Source organism: Homalodisca vitripennis, chromosome 7 (genome assembly GCF_021130785.1).
Source record: "Homalodisca vitripennis isolate AUS2020 chromosome 7, UT_GWSS_2.1, whole genome shotgun sequence".
NCBI classification, from domain to species: Eukaryota; Metazoa; Arthropoda; class Insecta; order Hemiptera; family Cicadellidae; genus Homalodisca; species Homalodisca vitripennis.
The window spans coordinates 62,165,143-62,187,104 of record NC_060213.1 but is presented as its reverse complement, the minus strand read 5'-3'; the positions used below and the strand labels follow the sequence as shown (position 1 = coordinate 62,187,104).

At 32.1% G+C, this 21,962-nt stretch overlaps 1 protein-coding gene across 3 annotated transcripts; it reads right to left on the bottom strand.

Annotated features, from left to right (window-relative positions):
- Positions 1-1,535: 1,535 nt before the first annotated feature.
- Positions 1,536-21,444, bottom strand: LOC124365920 (metallophosphoesterase 1-like). 3 transcript variants are annotated; one of them, XM_046822045.1, is made up of 9 exons: positions 21,358-21,444; positions 18,334-18,627; positions 16,813-16,981; positions 14,862-14,993; positions 13,448-13,567; positions 12,267-12,398; positions 10,661-10,772; positions 7,381-7,557; positions 1,536-5,165 (listed from the first exon to the last, which is right to left on the bottom strand). In XM_046822045.1, the coding sequence occupies exons 2-8, from the start codon at positions 18,558-18,560 to the stop codon at positions 7,382-7,384; spliced, it is 1,068 nt and encodes a 355-aa protein (XP_046678001.1). In that variant the 5' UTR covers positions 18,561-18,627; positions 21,358-21,444; the 3' UTR covers positions 1,536-5,165; position 7,381. The 3 variants fall into 3 exon arrangements, with proteins under 3 accessions (XP_046678001.1, XP_046678000.1, XP_046677999.1); XM_046822044.1 differs by having other exon boundaries at positions 21,213-21,440; XM_046822043.1 differs by having other exon boundaries at positions 21,217-21,440.
- Positions 21,445-21,962: the final 518 nt, after the last annotated feature.

Here is a 21,962-nt window from a genome sequence, read left to right as displayed (position 1 = left end):
TTTAACTTTAATTTGACTTTTACATGTTCAATATAAAAAGGCATAAAGCTATTGGGAGTACAATTTACTTGATGTTCATTACAAAGATAGATAAAGGTACTGTGAATATAATTTAGAGGCCCTATTGTACAATAGAATAAACAGCTAAAATTAATTTTTTAAGTACACTTTTAATTAAGTTAATTTACTACTCCAAAAATCAGTAGAATTTAAGATACAATAAAAATATGTCAATCTAAATTAGTTGGTTAATGTTTAACAAGTGATAGACAGACGTTTAATTATTATCGTAATGCTGATCGTATGACCTATTTGTTGACAATGTCAGCTAATGTTGATATTTTTCTACATATCATTGAATAAAGAGAAAACAGATGTAAAAAAGGTTTAGATGAACTTTTTTAGTAAATTTTTCCGTACCAGTAAGATTAAACGCCGGGGCGGCAAATCACGAATTTGACGTTACCAACGTATTCTGCTCACCCTCCTGAACAAAAAATATATATAGTACTAGGGGGTGCAAATGACAAATAACATGATTTTAGGGGGTATATTGATAAGTGGTTAAGTTCCTAATGTTTTAATGTTCAGTTTGTGTGCTGTGTCTGGATAATCTGTTTACTTGAATATTATCTGCGGCCGGGACTGATAGCAGCCTGATAACGTATAACGTACCTGTTATCTGAGTTCTCTGGGGCATGGGTCAGTTCTACACAAGATATCGTGTTCAGTAGGTCGGATTGAGTGAGTGCGTTTACAATGATGAATCAACCATCCACTAGTTCAACCAACCCTAGTGAATTGTGTGTGTCGGAGTGTTTCGTAGGGCACGTAAAGAGTTTACGTTTTAACCGAAACGAAATTATCTCTTTTTTAATTGAACATGGAATTTTTTAAAATGAGTGTATGTGTTCGTCGTGCGGTCGAGTGGTGTTTTTAAACCGGGAGACTTTGTCGTTTCGTTGTGATAGACGACTTTTTTGTTGCCGCTGCTCAGCTATATCCGCCAACACACTAATGGTATGTGTTCTCTGATCCATCTATATATTTGAGTTTTCCATGATTTATTTAGTTTTTTAACTTTACATAATTGCCTTTGCATTACATTTCAATTTATATTTTTGATCAGCCCCTCTAGTATTTTATATTTTACTGATAGGTACTATCTCGAGGGATGTTTTTCTTTTATTGACATCAGCGCGGGCTTCGGTGCTGCCCCGCGCTGATGGCCGGAGGCACTCGTAATTAATTTTTTTCTCGGAATTAAGACAAACATTATTTATTTTGATCAAAATTCTGCTCATTTCTGTATTAGTTTTCATTTACGTTTGCAAAGATGGCGGCGCAACCGATGACGTCATCACGAGGTTCAATCATTGGCCACAAAAGGTCACGTGACGCTAGACGTGGATGTAGAACATGGAGATATTACTGAAAAGTTATTTAATTTTTCATTTTCTAGAACTTCGTTATTTCTCATTTCCACCCCATCAAACCTTATACTTTTTTTTCTATATGACGATTCCAATAAGTTTTTAACGCAAAACTCGTATTTTTCCGCCCCGGCCGTTAATATGATAATTACCAATACTTTAATACTAGTTTAAAAAAATTAAAAGTTTCACAATAATAACTTACACAATCAAAATCAAGAGTATTAAATTACTACGTATAAAATTGCAACTTAATTAATGAAAAAATGGTTTAAATAAATTAAACATTGTAAAACCTACGTAATAAAAAGTTAGATAAAACCTGAAGAAATTGAATGCTAAAGACGCAATGCAAAATCTCATGCAACAAAAATGGTAGTAATAAACAATAAATTAATTACAAATAAAATAAACAAAAAGTACACAACTTTTAAAATAAAAATTAATAAATAATTAGTAATAATTTCTTACTTATAATTGTATATATTTTAAACAAATAGTATACAATGTAAAGAGTACTGTAGTTTCAACTGCAATCTCTACAATTACTAGGTTAAGTGTACGAAAGGGCCATGTGGTCCTAACTTTTGCCTGTTACTATAAACAATTTTTCTTCTAATTTACAATAGCTATATGTAAAAAATAATACATTTTCAACTATGTTTTTTTTCTTTATAGCTTTACGACTGACTGTTTTAAACACTAGGCAAACAATAATAGGACTAATAAATTCGACTTCTGTATGACAAATGATATGGCAGCATTCTTCCTGTTATAACAAATTAGGTCTCATAAAATTTCATTGGTTTTAGTTCAGTTACTGCATTATGTGAGCACAGTTCCTACAAGCTCATTTGTTACTTTACTTCCTTGAACGTTACTAACAGATAGAGCAACTCATCTGTCGGCAGATGTAGTCTTGGACAGATCATCAAGGAATATAATGTGAATTTCTGATAACTGGACAGAAAATCCTACCAAGCTTTTTTTAATCACGGCCAATTTTGAGTTCAAGTAAGATCCATAAAGGCACTTTGTTTAGAATTTTTTGACAGAAATGTAAAACACAAGTACATGTATACTTGTAAAACTAGGTAAAACTAGGCGGTGATAACATCTCTGTTTAAGTAGTCAAAACCATGGCTCATCTAACATTTTGTGTCACTAACTTTTTGTGACACAAATCAAGAATCCTCACTTAACAAGAATAAAAATGGCTAGCCATGTTTGAATATGAATTACACGTGACTACCATCAGTTTTGTCACGTAATATATCAAAAGCAACATGTTATTATTTTTTGTAAATATTACACTAGTTTACAACAGATTTATTACACTAAATTTGTTCAGACATTTTCCAGATGTTGCCGGCAACTCAAAGGGCCTGTAAAATATTCATCACTTTACTACAACTTGCAATACTAAAATTTACATTTTACAAACTGGCAGCAATGCGACTTTAAGAAAATACTCACTAACATTTGAAACTGATTAAAGAAGCTAATTATTTTTACATTTATGCGGTGTATGCACAAAAAATATGGCACTTAATGTCTGGCTCTCATTTCCATGGAAAGCTTTTAACATATTCTCGTTAAAAACAACAGCAAATGACAAAATTTAATTTTGTAACAGCCAGGAGTTGGTAACTGAACAAACAACTACTTACAAGGCTATAGGTAAATCCATACAACACTGCAAGATTTGTTTCAGTGCATATTAACCCATTGCGTGCCTCAGCAAAATATCTATCCAACAGATTATCATATTTTTGTTTTATAGTCTTTTTTTGTAAAACGCATGTAATGGAAAATTGTACACTTATCATTTTATCTCTGAAGAAAAGCTTTGTGAATACAATATTTATTGTAATTTAAATTTTTACAAGTAAAAGACAATAAAAAGCAAAGCAGAACGTATGCATAATATTTTCTATGAGGTGTGAACCTTTATGAGCAATTTACAGTAATGTAAATAAAATGTTGCACATCAATGTCAAAAAAATTGTTTTCTCTTGAAACAGTAAAAATAATTCTTAAAAAGAACTCCGAAAATATTTATGAAAATAGAGAACATTATTAAGTATAAACTGCATTTTAATGTGTTTTTACTCAAAGACATGAATATGGGAATGGATATAATATATCTTGAAATCAATTAATACATCAACTGATAGCAGAAACAGTTACGACGACGAAGTGGTTCATAGATCGCAGAAGAAGAAGAAAAACATAAAACTCACATTAATAAAAAGTTGTTGAATGCCTTTACTCAGTTAGAGAGGTAAAATAACTATATATTGCATTAAAAACCGCATCATAATCTTTGAAATTGACTCTGGAACTTCATAGACTTTTTTTCTCAAGTTAAGCACTCAAAGGGTTAATACTTCCATTCAAAAAAGTTTTTTGTACAAAAATATATTTAAATCAATTAAATACTTTATGCTTTATGTATATAGTCCATACATACACAACCTATACAAAATATTACACAGGTCTTAAGATAAGTGTTATATAATCCAAATGAAATATTAGTAAAATATATTACTAGGTAATTAATTTAACTATAATAAAAAAAATTTTAATTGTATAAACTTATTTTAACATAATTCCTTTTTATTCGTAATCATGCATACTAATAAACCATATCATAACTGAATAAAATAATTAGTTAACTTGCTTGATAGGGTAAAATTTGCAGACTTCTGAAATTTATTCATTTTTTCTTTTTTCAGCGATTGCAAACACACGTCTACAAACTTCTTTATCTTTTAAATAATCCGTCAACAAATAAACTAAGTTACTCTGTTGAGTTTATAACATTAAAAAAATGACTAGTTAATAATTCGGTTTAATTATTTCTAAGATTTAGCTACGGAAAATGTCTGTACCACAATTTACAACAAAACTTGGAATTCTCTCATGCATTAAAATATTATGTTTTGTATCGCAATAACTACTAATTTTTAGGATTTATAAAAAATATTTTCAAATGAAAATATAAATCTTTTACAACAAACAATTCTATAATTTATAGAGAGTACCAGAAGACTAAGTAAAAACCTAAATATTACTCAAATTCAACCCTAAGTGGTTGTAAGGCCAATATGCTAAAATTGACTTTTTATTAAAATATGTTTTAGCACAAAAAAATTACAGGGTATATTGGAAACAGAGACCTATCTATACATATGGCCTCCTAAAATACCAAACAACTCAAAATTAGCACAACAAACAACTAAGGATCGAACAAATAATATCTGTCTTGCCCAAGTTTCAAGAGAGCATTTAAAATATAAATAAAAAATTATCCACATCAACCCCAATGTCAGACTATCTCCAACATGAGTACATGGGATTACAATTTTTGTAAAAAACCATTATTTTGATTTTTACACATTAAAAATAACAATAGCAATCTGCAGAGATCTTGTTTTATAAAAGCTTACTAATGTTTCGAGTTGATACATTAAAAGGACTACTGATTTTAAATTTTGTAACAAGTTTGAGCCACCATAAAAACCTTATCAAAAATAATGAATTAAAATTATGTATAGATCTTGTGAATACGCAATATGGTACGCTAACTATTCAACCTCTATACCAGCAGATACATTTTCTTAACACCAAATATAATCCTAACTGTATGATATAGTGAGTATGTAAACTACATAATGGTGATATCACGATTAATGTTTAAGTGTTATCCATTGGTCGATGTGTCCCCACCTACAACATATAATAAAATAATTAAATAAAACAATATATTTAATAACATATTAGTGTATAAATTGCATGTGAAAATTGAAGTACCAATTACTAAAAAATTCTTAATATAAACCATTTAAAGATCAAAAGATTTTGCATAAATTTAGTATATGACATTTTTTTATCTTTGATAAGCAGGTTTGGTATTGAAAAAAAAGACATGAAACGTGCATTTTGTAGTATTTTCGTTAAAACATACGAAAATATTAACTTAAATCATTACAACATATAACGAAACATGACAAAAACAATAACAGAAGATAAATATACGTTTCATTATCTTAGCACGGAGTAAAGGCAAATTATTTCGTAAGAGAAATAAAAGTAAGAAGGACATCAGACTCAAACATGTGGTAACATCATCAAACGTCATCAAATTGGTTTAGTATATTTTGAAATTATAGCATTGGGGACAGTAGCTTTAGAAGATTCTTGAGCCATTGAGTGTTGATCAGAGATCATGTTTCGAGATAGGATTTGGAAAATGCAAATAATATCTGACTAACGCTCTATTTCAAGAAACCTCTGTACTTACTGTTTGATTTCCGTTAATCCGGTGTAGGACTTGAGGTATGCCAAATTATCAAATATTCTTTGTTTGAAGTTTATTTTTGAGAATGGAAGAATTGTGAAGGAAACAGGATTTTTCCGGACATTTGCCATCGTTCAGTGAAACAAAAAATCAGTAATACTACGTTTCGAGATCTGCAATCTGATCTCTTCTTCAGGTAAATAACTAATCTAATACATAATTAATTACAAACTAGGTTAAAATAAACAAATCATACCAAAGCGTTGTGGCACGCCTAAGTCAGGAATCACAACCACCATGTTGTGTGTCAACTTCACTAACTCTAAAACACGCACTTAATAAAAAACTATACATAACACTAATCGTTAAAACTGAACTACAGAATACAGGTCACAATACGTCTGCATTCGTCTTCCAACCACCTACGACTGACCAGAGGCCAATAGCAAATGGCTATTGTCACAGCAGAAAGTAACAAGATGGCGGAAATAAAAAGGAAGGGGGACAGGAATGGGCCTTTATTATTATTATTGGTTCATTCTGCATGAACTTCTTAAAACCATATTGTGACTCTGCATTGGTTTATTACAAATATCTGGTCCGTTTGATACTTTTGGTTTTCTTTTTAGTTAATTTTTTAGAATTGGCAACCAAAGCAGTTGACTGATTGGTTGGTCTGCCAATTTAATGTATGTTACCTCTATTAATTTCCTTTTGAAGAAATGTGGTTCCCGATGTATTATGTTGGCTTCATCCCAATTCATATGATGGTCTTTAGACTGACGATGGTGTGCAATGTTTGACTTATCTGTGAGACCCTTTCTCATGTTTTCTTTGTGCTCTTTTATCCTTACGTTTAATGGTATTTTTTTCTCACCTATGTATTCCCTATTGCAACTACATTTTATATTGTTAACACAGTTTTTGGAATCCTGTGTGCCATTTTTTGGTTTTGTTTTTACAAGAATTTGTCTAAGAGTACTCTTATATCGAGATGTTCTCATTATAAATCCCATTATATGAGATATTATTTTATATAATTGGAATGATCACCTTTATAACTAAATAATATCTTTTATCCACAACAAATGTTCGTATATTTCTCATATTATTTACTGCATCCTGTGTAAATATTAAAAGGACATAAATCTATTTGAGAAGTTTACATTAAGGATTGTTTACTGAGATTAGGTGTGGCAGAGGCCGACCTTATCACCAAGTTAGATCACAGGCGTACTTGACCTAACCCACGCAGATTGACCTCCCCACCCTCCATCCTGCATCATGCCTGTTCTAGCAATATGAGTAGAACCAGAACCATCATAATAATTATTTATATATGAGCAATTTAATATTAAATTTATAAACCACTTGATTTTAAATAAGCATAAATGCGAACAATAAAATACATTTCATTAATGATTTGTGTCTGCCTTAAAGTATATGAATATAATGATTAAATAAACATTCATTTATCATTTTCTAAGCTTGCCACAGGTGAAAATACTAAAATTCTTTTATACTACCCATTTGATGAATTCTAACTTATATTTAGTACATATAGATCTAGACATGTGGCAATCAACGAGCAATCCTAACATCACAGCTTTAAAGAAGAGCCCATAGGATCAAAGTGAAACTTACATTACAGGAATCTGTATGATAATGCCGACTTGTGCCTGGAACGACATGGGCGGAGACAGCATTGCGTCACAACCACTGCTGCCAACATCACAGTGATGACGCACAAGTACAGGATGAGAGCATGGAATCGTGACGGCAGCCACAGCACGTGATAACACCAAGCCTCCCCCCTCCTGTCTGAGATAAACTATATTACTGTCTGTTTGGTTATTTAAAAAAAATCAACACAATACTAATTTATGTTTTTATGGCTGTATTATACATTCACATTTAATCGAGTCCAGATTTTCTGAAGTTCCGTTTTATTAGAGGTATATAAAAAATTAAAACATAACAAAAAGAGGCCATTCAGTTTTTTTGCGAGTTATTGCTATTATGTGTAGCATATTCAACTTGGGGATGGAAAATCCACAGCACTAAGTATATCTGCTCGTGTTTTGCAACTTCGGAAAAGATTGAAAATGTTCGAAACTGTATGGTAGAGCTGGCCATGTCAACAATGGCCTTTTTACTGACACTATTCGGAAGCCTATGTGCTGTGAGTAAATAAGGCCTGCATATTAGTGCATTTAATTATTATTGTGCCATCTGTTAGTTTGTGGATGATGAGTAATTATACTTTCATAAATAATGTTTCTACATCGTTTCTTGAATAAAGAATAGGTTTGTTATATAATATAGAAAATGCTTATACCTGTACCATATGTGTGTTTAAATATATAATTAATAATTTCATTGACAGATACAGGACAAATTAGATTTAGATTTAGTATTTTACATTTTTGCTTGAGTGAATAGAGTATTTCAGAATCAATTATAACATAAAACAATCCTAAAATAACTGATTTATAGTGATAAAAGGTTGATTTTTATAATTATAAACATCATGTAATAAAATATTCATTACTATGTTCTTAAAATAAACTAAAATATAAATAAATTACTTTATAATTTTATACAGTAAGAATCTTATTTCAATGCAGTTTACACATCAGTTACTTAACTTTGAATTATGAATTACCTATGAATTAACTGGAAAGGCACAAGACAAAGCAACAATGGTAAACATAAAAAAGACGTATGACATCACACTAAGGACATTACAGCAAAATGCTAATGCACAGAAAATAATTACCTCTAACAATAAGTCAAAAGCTGTATGGGATCTTATAAACACAGAAAGAAATGCCAAACAACCTAGTCAAAACTGCCCTAAGCTCAACATCAACAATACAGTTGTTGACAATCCTATTCAGGTAGCTGACCAATTCAACACTTACTTTACTCAAATAGCAGAAGTAACAATTCAACAGAACAATCAACAATTGGGAGGCTGCAGACTGGAAGAGGATCAAAACCCTTCAAACACTCCTTTAACACAATAATTTTATCTGACTCCCACAACATGCAAAGAAGTAAATCAAGTCATACATAGCTTAAAAAACAAACCATCCAGTGGCATAGAACGAATTCTCATAAAAAACCGTAAAACACTGTGCAGAAGAATTTAACTACCCCTCTCACATCCATAATAAATAAATCTTTCTCATTAGGGCAGTTTCCAACCAAACTGAAAGTCTCCAGGGTATATCCAAAGCATAAAAAAAGGACCAAAAACCGACCCAAAAAATTACAGGCCCATATCATTAATTTAAACTTTTTCAAAAATTATAGAAAAAAATAGTACTAAACAGGTTAATGACCCATCTCAAAAAATCAAGCCTTAATTACTGACTGTCAGCATGGATTCCAAAAAGGAAAATCAACTATTTCTGCCATCATAAGCCTTGTTGAGTCTATAATCGACAACATAGATGAAGGACAATTTGTAACAGCCTTTATTTTTTAGACTACAGCAAGGCTTTCGACTGTTTGGGACATGAGCTGATCTCTAAAAAACTTATAACTTTAGGAGTAAGAGGCTTAGAAAACAAATGGTTTGTCAGCTACCTTAAAGAGAGATCCCAAGTTGTAGACATCCAACATACTACAGCTGGCCTTACTACCATGTTCAGATCAGATCCTAAACCAATAATAAGAGGAGTTCCTCAGGGATCCGTGCTGGGACCTATTCTATTCATTTTGTTGACTAACGACTCTTCCCAGCTCTAATTCACAACTACAGTACCAGCTGCATAATGTATGCAGACGATACAACCCTCCTTTTAAAAAATGACACAGCTCAAGAATTGTACGATAACTCTGTTGCATCTCTTCAAAAAGCAAAGCCATAGCCTACAGTAAAACAAAATGATTTAGCAATAAACCCTGACAAGACAACACAAGTACATTTTAGCAGAAAAAAAATTCTACCCACTAGTATCCCCAATGTAGCAGTGGCTGATCAGATTAAGTTTCTAGGAATAACTCTAGATAATGGACTCACATGGGCAAACCATGTAAACAACATCTGCAATAAAATCAGCACTGGTGTCTATATTGTTAAGCGCATTAAATGGGTTGGCACTCAGGAAGCGGCAAAAAATGGCATACTACGCTCTAGTAGAATCTCATATTAGATATAATCTTACAATCTGGGGAAGCTCCTCGGGAAATCTGAAGAGAGTACTTGTACTACAAAAGAAGGCAATTAGGACAATTGCAAACCTGGAAGTCCCAGCAAAGCTGTCGTCAAGCCTATCAGACCCTAAGGCATACTAACAGTACCTGCGCTCTACATCTATGAAAGCCATTTTATATGCAGACACACTAAACCTGCAGACTCACATGGACCTTCACAGCTACCCCACACGCCATGCCTCTAGATTCGTCCTACCCCAACATAGAACAGCCCTCTTCGAGAAAAAAACCGTCATACGTAGGCCAAAAAACTGAAAAACCTCCTTCCAGACCACTTCCGGACCCCTGACTGGCAACAGACTGAAGAGCTTGCTTAAAGAATTCCTGTTGAGGAATCCTGTGTACAAGATAGAAGAGTTTCCTGGAATTAATGAACACATCTCCTTAATTCTACTTATTGTAACTTGACAAATTACTGTTCTTAATGTTCATGTAATAAATAAATAAATAAAATAAATAAACTTATTATAGAAAAAGCACAGCTTCCTTAGTATTAGTATTATTATTTTGGTACTATACATCTAAAATACCAAGCTAGTAATGTGTTAAATTAAATTTTGTAATGAATAAAACAATAAAATAAATAACAAACATATTTGAGATAAACATAATTTACGATTTTCTGTAAGTTGTAAGTCGTCTTTATTAATGTATACTATCAGTCAATACATGACGACAAACAAATAATGTAAAACCATACCGAAGAGAGCGACTCCAAAGCCCATGTCGGAGACGCCCATTCTGTACGAACATGTCGGTACAACCACCTCATAGGTCTGATGATCTGACCTCTGGAACCTCCATGAGGGTTGCTGGAACATGAAGGCCTAGTAGTAATACTGTTATTACAGTTGCAGGAGTGTACGGGAAACAGGAATTGGCAGTGAAAGGGTTAAAATAAATGTAAATGGACAATAAGAGTGTCATTATGTTCCGATGCATTCATCAGCTGAATATTGAAGATTTTAATTTGTAATTTATAAAGAAGACAATTTTACACTTCATATCTGAGTGATGAAGAAACCTAATCTCATTGTCGTCCAGATAAGTGCAGTGTGACTAATCAACTGTTGGGAAACTTACAGATATGATAACACTTTATATGGCTCTCATACCAGTTATCTTCAAACAAGCAAATTCTAATGGATCTGCCTAAGAAATACACATTTAAAAATGTTGTGTGAAAAATTTACTCCATTCAAATAATACAATTATCACATTTTGTGTTATTTTAATCAATTACATCCATATTAAAATATTATACGTTTTTAACCTAGCTGTAAGGTTGAAATGCTTCAAATTTATTGAAGTTAATAATGAAAGTTGTCATGTCCTAGTTTGAAAATACTAACATGTGACTTTTAAAACTTCACATCAATAAACAAATTTTAATCTTATCAATTCTTTATGGCACGTCAATTTTGATATTTTATGCAATTTATATATGCCACAGATTTAGAACTTAAATTTTATTTATAACTCCTTGTGATGGAAAGAATAAAAACAAACAAACAAAGAGGCAAAATGTATCTGTATTAACATACAACATATCAGTAGTTTTTATCAAGAGTCTTCGTGGCACATGAACTGAAAGAATTGAAATATTTTTTCAATAACAGCAACATAAATGGTGAGAACAGTGAATAAGAATACAAATAGACAAAGAATTGACAGTACATAAACTGCTTGATACTTTATTGTAAAGATAAATACAGTTTAGATAAAAATTAATTCAAATTCTAAACACATAGCAGTGTAGTTCACAAAGATAGTCGTACCTATACAGAAGTACAGTAACGTTTATAGAGGTTATTTGTCAAATAGCAAGTAAATCAATATTGTAAAAAAGTAGGCAAAATAATTAGAACATGTCCACACCATCTGGCAACAATAATGTAAATTAAGAGTATACACTCTTAAGTATTAGTGGCTTTCACAGTCAGTGTTACAACTATCCTCAAGGTGTTCCAGTTTAAACTGTGTAAGGATTTGTTAACGTAATTTTAAATTTTAAATATTTCAGCCTCACAGTGATATGTGACACATTGTGTGTTTTGCCCAAAATGGTAGACAAAATCTGGCTCCTCACAACCAAAATATTTCTAATTATGTTTACGATTTTTTGACACGCTTTGAGAACTGGAACACCTTGGTGAAAATTATGAGTATGTAGTTGGATGTTGTTCCTGGGATCATTACTCAGAGTGGTCAGTAGCTCTATTTTACTGTGAAAATTGTATGCCATAACACCTCAAGTAAGATCATACATTAACTGAGGCAATAATACTGTGGGCTAGATGACTCACCCAGTTGGCCAGCCAATTATCCGAAGATGTGTCGACGGTAAGACGCTCTCCGGTCTCGATATCTCCAGAGAACCGAGCCAGCTTGTGATCGTGTGCAGACAGAATCACTTGAGGTCTCAGCTTCTGGAGCACCTGTATATGGTCAGAACCGCTTGATCACTTAAACTTGTTTGTTTAGAGGAGGGTTAGTCCATGACTATAAATAATGTAACTGATTGAAAAATATTATAACTCGTGAGTTTAAGTTGATCAAATTTTTACAACCTTCAAGAAAGCAAGACTAATTTTTTTCCACGATCCAAGTCCAAAGTGATGAATTATTCAGTCAGACTGCTAGAGATGAGATTGTTAAAACAAAACCAATTAAAAATAATTCTGTTCTAATACAATCTTCTTATGTATGCCTCACTTTTCCTTATTTATAAGAATAATATTCTGAACTGCTTTACTAGGGTAGAAAGCCACATAACATAGACTAATTCATATTTAAATATTATCAATTACAGAAGAGTCTCATTTACTCAAACTGATTGGGACTGAACTCTGATTAGAAAATGAAGTTTCAGGTTAACTGAAATGGTAACAAATGTAGGCATAACCAATAGGATAGTTAGAATTACATCAACAACTATCTAGTGATATGGTTAATATGCTTAGATGACATCTAACATCACTGACTCTGTACTCTTTATCACCCCGCAATTTATCACTCCTTCTCCTGCCAATGAATTAAACTATTGCAATGTATGACAAGTCCCTAATAGTCCTATACAAACTTAAAGGTGCTCAGGCGAAAAGATATATCTATTAGATAAAGTTACTTCTGTGAGACGTTTTTGTTAGATGTTGTCTAACAAGGAGCCTAATGGCAGCGTAAATTTTCAACATAACATGATATATGTGTCACATTTAGTTGCTACAGTGCTTAATTATTATTCAATAAGTTAATATAAATATGCCTTATTAATTAAAATTTGTGGCTGAGATTTTATTAGAGATTGTTTATTTTTCTTCATTTTTAATTAGAGATAACAAATGTTAACATAACACAACATTTTTTTAAGCTACAATTATTTTGCCACATTAATTCCCACTGAAGGTGTTTAGATAAACAAAGTTTTGGACAAGCAAGGTTGCATTAGCAAGATTCTATGAATTCTGTTTGCAAATTACTTTGTTACCTCAGCAGCGAAAGCACTCGGCAGACCCAGGAGTGGCATGTGTGAGATCACAACTCTAGTTTGGTTGTCGTTCGGAGACAGTGGGGACAATAGTGGCACCACACGTTGCATTTTGTCTACCTGTAAATTGGGCATGGTCAATAGCGTTTAAGCCTTACGATTCATAAGTCCGACATTGTAACTTTGGCATTTCAGTTGTATTTTGGACAGCATTCAACACTGCAATGATGTCACTTTTGCTTAATTTTTAGCCAACTAATAGGCGTTCACATACGTTTGGTCATTTCCCACTCAACAATGTGTAAGGAAAATAAGAAACATCACATCCTATATAATATACAGTATAGACTAACTTTTACCCAATCCATCATCACCACCATCACTATTTGCTATTGGGCCTGGGCCAAGGCTATAATCACTGCCTCTGTTTATTAAGTTTTCTAGGGATGAAAGAGCGTCCTTACCATAAAATTGTAGATTTTTAACAGTACTAGAAACATTGTCATTTTCTAACTCAGCGATAACTTTGAAATCAGAAAGATAAGAAATAATTAGCAATGACATATTGAGTTACTGACGTGTACATGTCCAACAATAGGATAGCAAACTGGCTACAACAGCAAAAAACACAAGAACCAGCAAATGACAATAGTTTTCCAGCTGTCGTATTATTCCAGAGAATGTCGTGTGATCACAGCACCAAGGAGAAACATCGCAGACCAGCTGAAAATGAAGTTTAAGTAATGTCATTACGATGTCGGATGCTGTCCGACATTTGAGCAGAACTGCAAATCGCAATGTCGCACCACATCTGTCATGCTTGTTGTAAGGAGCATTATTGTATTACTGCATAACCTGCACGAAACGTTATTGTCTTCATTCTGTAAAACGTTTCGAAAGATATCATACTATGTTAAAATACAAAACTTATTATTTTAAGTATAGTTTTTGAAACACTATTACATTATAATGAAAATTAATTACAATAAATTAAAAACACTATAAACTATTATAAAATATAATAATGTATACATTTTTACAACCACTAGTTTGCTAAAAATCGTGTTTTCACGATTAAAAATTAAAATATGATAAAATTAATATGAGCTGAGAAGCCAAACAGGTAAATAAATCCGATTAGAAATGGTTAACACAATGGCAAACTATAATAACAGGCTGCATACCATTACTTGGATTTTATAAAAGTCTGTCAATTGCAACCGTTTTTGTCAGCACTTAGGAAAAATATCTTTATCATAGCTGATTGTTACTACCTCACAACAATACCACCTTCAGTTCTCTTCTTAAGCCTCAGCTATCAAATAGCTTTATTATGTATTAGCTTATGAATATTACTGTTTCAATTAAGATTACCAATGATATTGAAGTGTAAGTAATAGGCAACAAAACATACCTGAACAAACTGGACTCTTCCTAAATTATAGATTGTTGGTGAGGAAAAATGTTGCTTGAATCGGTTAACTTTCTTATCAGTCACAAGCTCATCTTCCCCACCAATGTCGTTGTCTCCAGGTGCAAACACAGTCTGTAAAGAAAAGAATACTTGAAATTGATTTGATCTTTAATCTTCATTTGAATGAGTTTACAAAATATTTGGTACTTTTGTGTTATCCTGAGCCCACTCTGTCACTATCTACTATTTGTTATTAGGCTATACGAGTAGGTAAATACATATGAATTATAAATAGAAAAAGTTAACGTAAACATTTAAGTGATCTGAGCTTGAATTTAGGTACTATCTTGAGGGTTGTTTTTCTTTATCTGTCAGAAGAGCGGGATGGCACCAAAGGCGCCATAAAAGCCTACGCTGATGGCTAGGGGCATTCCTGATGGGTACTTTTGCAACGTCAGATCATGTTGGACAACCTGGCACATGATCTGAGGTTGGGTAAGTACCAATTGGAAATGCACCTGGCTATCAGTGTGGATTTCAGTGGTTCGTGCCACCCTACACTTCTAGCGAAAAGAGAAAACATCCCTCAAGATAGTATCCAAAGGCAAGCTAAGATAACATGAGCGCTTGTATAGGTTAACTTTAACAGTGGCACTACTAGTAACATGTTAATGCTAACCTAATATAAACGTACTTATATCACGTAATAACGAGTAGTAGATAGGAACAGAGTGGCCTCCGAATAATATGAAAGAACCAAATATTTAGTAATAATTGTTAGATTTACTTACTGTTAAAATTTACTTAAAGTTCTATGTTTATGAAGGGTGGTTGTTCAATATACGTTCCAGAAAAGTTTGGTTATAATAGAATTCCAGAATATATTTCATATATGTAGATATTTTGATTACCTTTGTAAAATACAGAATTTTGTATCTGAGAAATATACCAACAGCAAAATGGTACTTCCTTAATAAACTGAGCCAAACCTCACACAGCACATTGCAGATTTAATACACATTATATTCTTGAACAATGTTTTAGTAATAGATGGTTATAAGATGATAATCTGTGGACCAATAATCTGATCTTGCAACGGATCTACATCCGGTCAGATATTGACAAATTATGAAAAAGAGGGATAGTAAAAAAACACAGCGTTTTGTGTATGAATAGCGTTTGTTTAATCAGAAAGTACCAATTCATATTAAGGCCAAATTTCCTGCATAAATTATTATGTTCCTAACAATCTTATCTTCCCAAAAGATTATCTTTGCTATATAAAAGAACATTAACCCTAAGAGTGCTGTATATAACTTTCCATACTTTCCCCTAGCATGTAATTAGCTTTAAAAAACGAATTAACGTAAAGTTCTATTTTAATTAAGATTTCTAAATTTTTAACAGGAAGTAAAATTAATGTAAACGGTTTTTTAAAGACTTTTAAAAGTTGTTACTTACAAATATATATGTACAGAAAACAAAACAACGTTTTCAAATTCATACAAAACAGAAAAAAACAATCACAATAAAAAATAAAATCTTAATTAAAGTCATCCAACAGTTGCTGTAAACAATGTACAGATGTAATGAATAGCACACAATTTGACAAACGAACAGAGCTTGTGCAGTTCTTAATAATTATTAAACTGCTTGTGTAAAGTGGAAAATTGCATTCCGTTGCTATGACAACCAGTTTTGGATTGATAACAGGTGGCCGAGAATTACAAATAGAGCGCATCTGTTGTCTGACGTTCAGTTAACATTCTAACACATTTTACCACCAGTTTTGTGAATTATTGTGCGCGATCAGGGGCAAATATCTTTAATAGCAAGATTTGTCATCATATGCATGTTGAAGTCATCTTTATTGTACTAACATCTAAACTAAAACATGTAAACTGCACAAATACACAGCTTCAAAAGTTCTTGTAGGTCTAACTAATATCACCTTATTTGCTGGAAAGTAGTCAAGTTGAAATATGTCCTTGAACCTCTGGAAATATCTCTGGTATTCCTCATCAGTCGCTATGCTGCCTTCGTCCATCAAGTCACCCAAGAAGATTATAAGTTCCGGCTCCACATGACGGAGGGCAGTAGCAAATGATCGTCTCAGGTACCTGATAGGGTTGTAACAGGATTTAAGAATCTTAAGAGATATGGGATTAAATAAGTTTAAGGTTATACAAATAAAAAATGATCTGTGGTAAAAAGTCAACCACCCTAAAATTTACAAAATAACTTTGGAAATTGTCAAATACCATTTTGTTAAAAAACTGTGATACAATAGGTGTGTGAAGATTGTTCAGGATCTTTTACAATTAATTTTTAACTGTTATTCATAACTTAAGTGTAAATTAACTTTTTCAATAGATTTAGATGGAAAAAAATTATTTATTCTTCTAAAATTGTTATATTCCTCAATTTAATGGATGTTTCATGTGGAAGTCTTCACAAAGCTTTTATATGTATAATGTTTTTAAACATATTATAACTTTAAGAAAACAACAATGACATCAATGAAGTAACTGATATAGACATGAAATTTGGTACTAAGGAAGGGTTCTTTCCCCCTCAAATTATGATTTTATAGTTGATGAAAATTCCCATAACAAATGCATTGGTTCAAACATTAGTTATGAATAATAAACATTCTGTAAGATGTAATCAGCTGTTCAACCAAAACATTGTTATTAGCTGTTTTTCAAAGTGTGCTTCATATCTTCATGTGCATCATACCTGAATATCTTGAAACAAAACAGTATCAAAGTATCACTGGTTCTCGACACTTTGATACTGCTGCACTTTTCACACGTTTCCGATAACAATATTTTGAATGTATGTTATCCCAAAATAATTAACAAATCAACAGCTTAAAATATGATTGAAAAGTGACAATATTTTATTGAAATCTTTTTATTCTGGAATAAAAAAACCAAGAATACCCTATAAAGAGAAGAACAATTCTTAAAAGATACCTGTGTTATAATCAGGTACCATATTACTGACCATTTATGACGTAGCTGTTTTCAGTCTCAGACCTATTTATAGAGAATACATTTTTCTTATTACAAGAGAAAACAAAAATTTATTTTATAAAAAAACCTTGATATCAAGACCGGTTTGATAAAGCAATCACAGAAGATGTTGCATCAAGAAAATGTCTATGTCAAGGATTTCAAAAGTAGATGGGAAAACAGACTAAATGAACTGTAAATCATAAATTCAATTCTCCATTTAAATGTTAACGAGCGAATCATAAATTTACAAAATCCTGAATAAAAAAAAGTAATTTATAAAGAAATCAACAGACAGATTCCCAAATTTAATAATTTAATTTACTTTAAATTAATTTATAGGTGTAGCTACATCAGAGAACCCTAGTATATGTATGTATATGTGTTTAAAATATGCTAATGTATAATTATTTTAAAAAGAAAGTCTGAATGTCTAGATAAGGGCAACAACTGACCTGTCATTGTCCCATCTAGCAATAAATGGTTCAGACTTCTCCCCCAGAATCTGCGGATCAGCGACTAGCATCACAGAGTGCAACTTGTCAATGTTTCCACACGCCACCTTTGGCCATGTCAGGGAAAAGAAGAAATAAACCAAGTATTCGTTGAACAGCAAGATTCCTCCGATAATCAGTACTGTCAGACGGAAAATATTTCGCCGATGAGAACAGAAAAGGGACATTTTCTGCAGCCTTTGAGTTCATCACCATTGTTTTGTCATTGGAAACTCATTTTGTCTTGCCAACTTTCTGAAACAAAAATGAATAGTCTATTTTACTTTTGAAGAAAATTCTTTGTTTAAAAAATTTGGCAGTGTATTATTTTTATAACAAGAATTAAGTTAGGCTACAGATACAATCTAATACCCCACCACAGATTTCAACTTGAGCCTGCATTGCTGTAGAGAGAGGAGGGTGGTGGTTATTAAGCAACACACTATATATTTTGGGCAAAACCAAAGAAGGAACAGGAAGAAACTCAATAAGACTTTTCATTCTCCAACTGCCCATATAATAACTTCTACACTGTAAAGCCCATTTTGGTGGAGTTTTCCTAAACTGTGAAGGAAACAGGATTTTTCCGGACATTTGCCATCGTTCAGTGAAACAAGAAATCAGAAACACTACGTTTCGAGATCTGCAATCTGATCTCTTCTTCAGGTAAAGAACTAACCTAATACATAATTACTGTTTCTTGTTTCACTGAACGATGGGAAATGTCCGGAAAAATCCTGTTTCCTAAACTGTTATTAAATGTAGCCTACATTATGCTTTATAAAAAGATACACTCATTTTATGTATATTCTGCAAAAGTATGTAGAGTTTGAATATTAAATTGGGAAAAATATTAGCACTCATAACACGATACCTTGTCAAAACTAGTGGTTGCTGAGCTATTTTAGTGCAAAACCACGAATATCGAGTTCCCTGGTCATGTACCCAATTTTTTTTGGAGAATACCAAAATAGCCAAAAGATACAATATTTATCATCTAATAAGAAAATATAAAAAAAAAACACTAACTAAGAATATGTACATATTACAATAACATATACAAAAAAGTGGCAAATGGACCAAAACTGCAATGGTTTTTTGACAGATCAATAGCCTAGATCTATCAAACATTGTTTTACAACAAATAGAACAAATGTCATAGAACTCCCAAATTTATGTTCAATAGAATAGATACCTAATAATTGGTGTTTACCTTATTAGGTAAATAAGAAGAAGAGTAAAAGAAGAAGAGGACTTTTAAATTTGTGTTTGTTTACATTTGTATTACACCATTACAATCTGTAAAGGTTTTGTCAAATGTTTCTCATTTTCAGGAGAAAATACCAGATCTTATAAGATCGGGAAATACTTTGTATTAAAGTACAAAAAATAATCCTTTGAATGTTTCATGTAGATTGTATCCAAAGAAACAACAGAACAATATGATTTATACAACTCTTTTGTACAGTCATATCTCATACCTGAGGTTACTCACTTGGAAATAAAACATTCCAGAACGAGGTACTGTATATACAGGATGCTTACGAATTCTCCTTTTGATACCCTTTCTTAGAAAAAAATCTTGTGTTAATTTCAAGAAAACAGGTTATACAACACAATTGGCACTCAGCTCATGGACTATGTAGATAGGCCTAGTATAGAAAAGGGGTAGGGTACGATAAGCGGACCCGGTTTTTTATATAGAAATTGGCAAACGATATTAAATAATCATAAACATCGATACAAGCAATCAGTACTGATTGATTAGTTTAAACAATTAACTTAATCTAAATCAACAGCTCTAAACACTGTCAAATAAAACACGTAATCGTATTATTATTATTATTATATATACGATTACATGTATATATAACAATAATAATTATTATTATACATACACGTAATAATATATAATTACGACATAATCAGTTTTCTTGTTTGATCATTCTCATTTTGGTTGATTTATTATTTATGTAATTTATTAATTATTTATGAGTTTTCCTATATGTCTACATATTTATATTTTAAATTAAAACACATAATTGTTATTTAGGACTACAGATTTTTTTATCAATTGATAGTCTAGGATTCGAGATGCGAATATTAGGTATCGATGATATTTTTATATCGACTTCGATAACCGGGTCCGCTTATCGTACCCTACCCTAGAAAAGTACGGTAACATAGGTAAAATGTTTGAACAAGAGTACTTAAGTGGACCCGGTTTTTGTTTTGCTTACTATTATTATCGAATAATAGAACTATCAATCAATAAAAAGATGAATTAATATACTACATAAAAGTTATAGGTTTGAAATTAAAAGCATTAATTTTATATATAACATGTCTTAATAGGAATAATTTAAAATAATTACAGAAATCATAATAACAAAACAAACATACTGAAGTTAAGAAAAATTCATGTTTTGTCTCTCAATACCATTTTGATTAGTGTTTTAAAGTTAACAAACAGTTTTATTGAAATGAAGTCGTGTATCAAATGTCATGTTCACAATCTTAAAACCTGTTTACTCAAGTTAACTATTAAATTAATTAATCAGTATAAGGATAATTATATGATGGGTGTAATTAAAAAAATCGGGTGTGTTTAATAAAATCGAAATGAAGAGCCAGTCCCCTTATTGTACTCTACCCAAACGTTTATAATTAATTAAAAAACATTAGGCCTATGTGTCCTGTTTGCTAGACTGAATTATCACACCCTCCTATCCACGATATCACCAATGCAGAGATAAGGCCAGTAGAATAGAAATTTTGATAAACAATTAAGTCTACCACTAATTTTGGATAAATAAAAGAATGCATTTTATTACACTCACTTACCTTAAGTTATTGATGTCCTGCATTGTTCATATTATTTAAACATATTTTAATTAATAAGTTGAATACATGTCTTTAGATGGCTTCAATTATGTACAGTACATATTAGATTAGGATTAATTAGATTTGTGAACTCAAACAGACCTTGTTAACAACAACATAACCTCCTCATTCCTCTTGTCAAAGTGTTTTGGACCTTCTTGTCTAGTGCTAGTACTAGTAGCGTAGCTGCTGTAGAGATGGGCGTTATTTAACATAACAGGATAAATAACAGTGTTGCCGCGCGGGCAACAGTTTATCCCCGCAACGTGTTATCAGAAACTCCCTGTTATAACAGGATGACAACGAACAATGAATTCATTCGTTTCGTTGCCGGCAACGGTAAGCCTGTGCTGGTAACAGTCAATAGCGGCAGACTGGAAACTCTTCACCTGTTATTTGAGCAACGGTGTTATGACAAACAACAGAGTTGTAGGATGACAATTATTTCATTGCCGGGAATCTATCTACGGCTTGACAATGACAACAGCAGCTTGATCTGTTATTACAACACCACCCGTAACGATAATATAGTAAAGTAAAATAATCAAAATACTGGAGACGCGACATTGCGGCTTGGGGGAGGGGATGGTGCCTGTTCGGACATGAAAACCTGACCTGATTATTCACTTTGTTTATTCTATTATGATCCCATTCCCACACCCGCAGTACAATTGTTTTAATTTTGTTCAAGAGCAACAATACAGTGT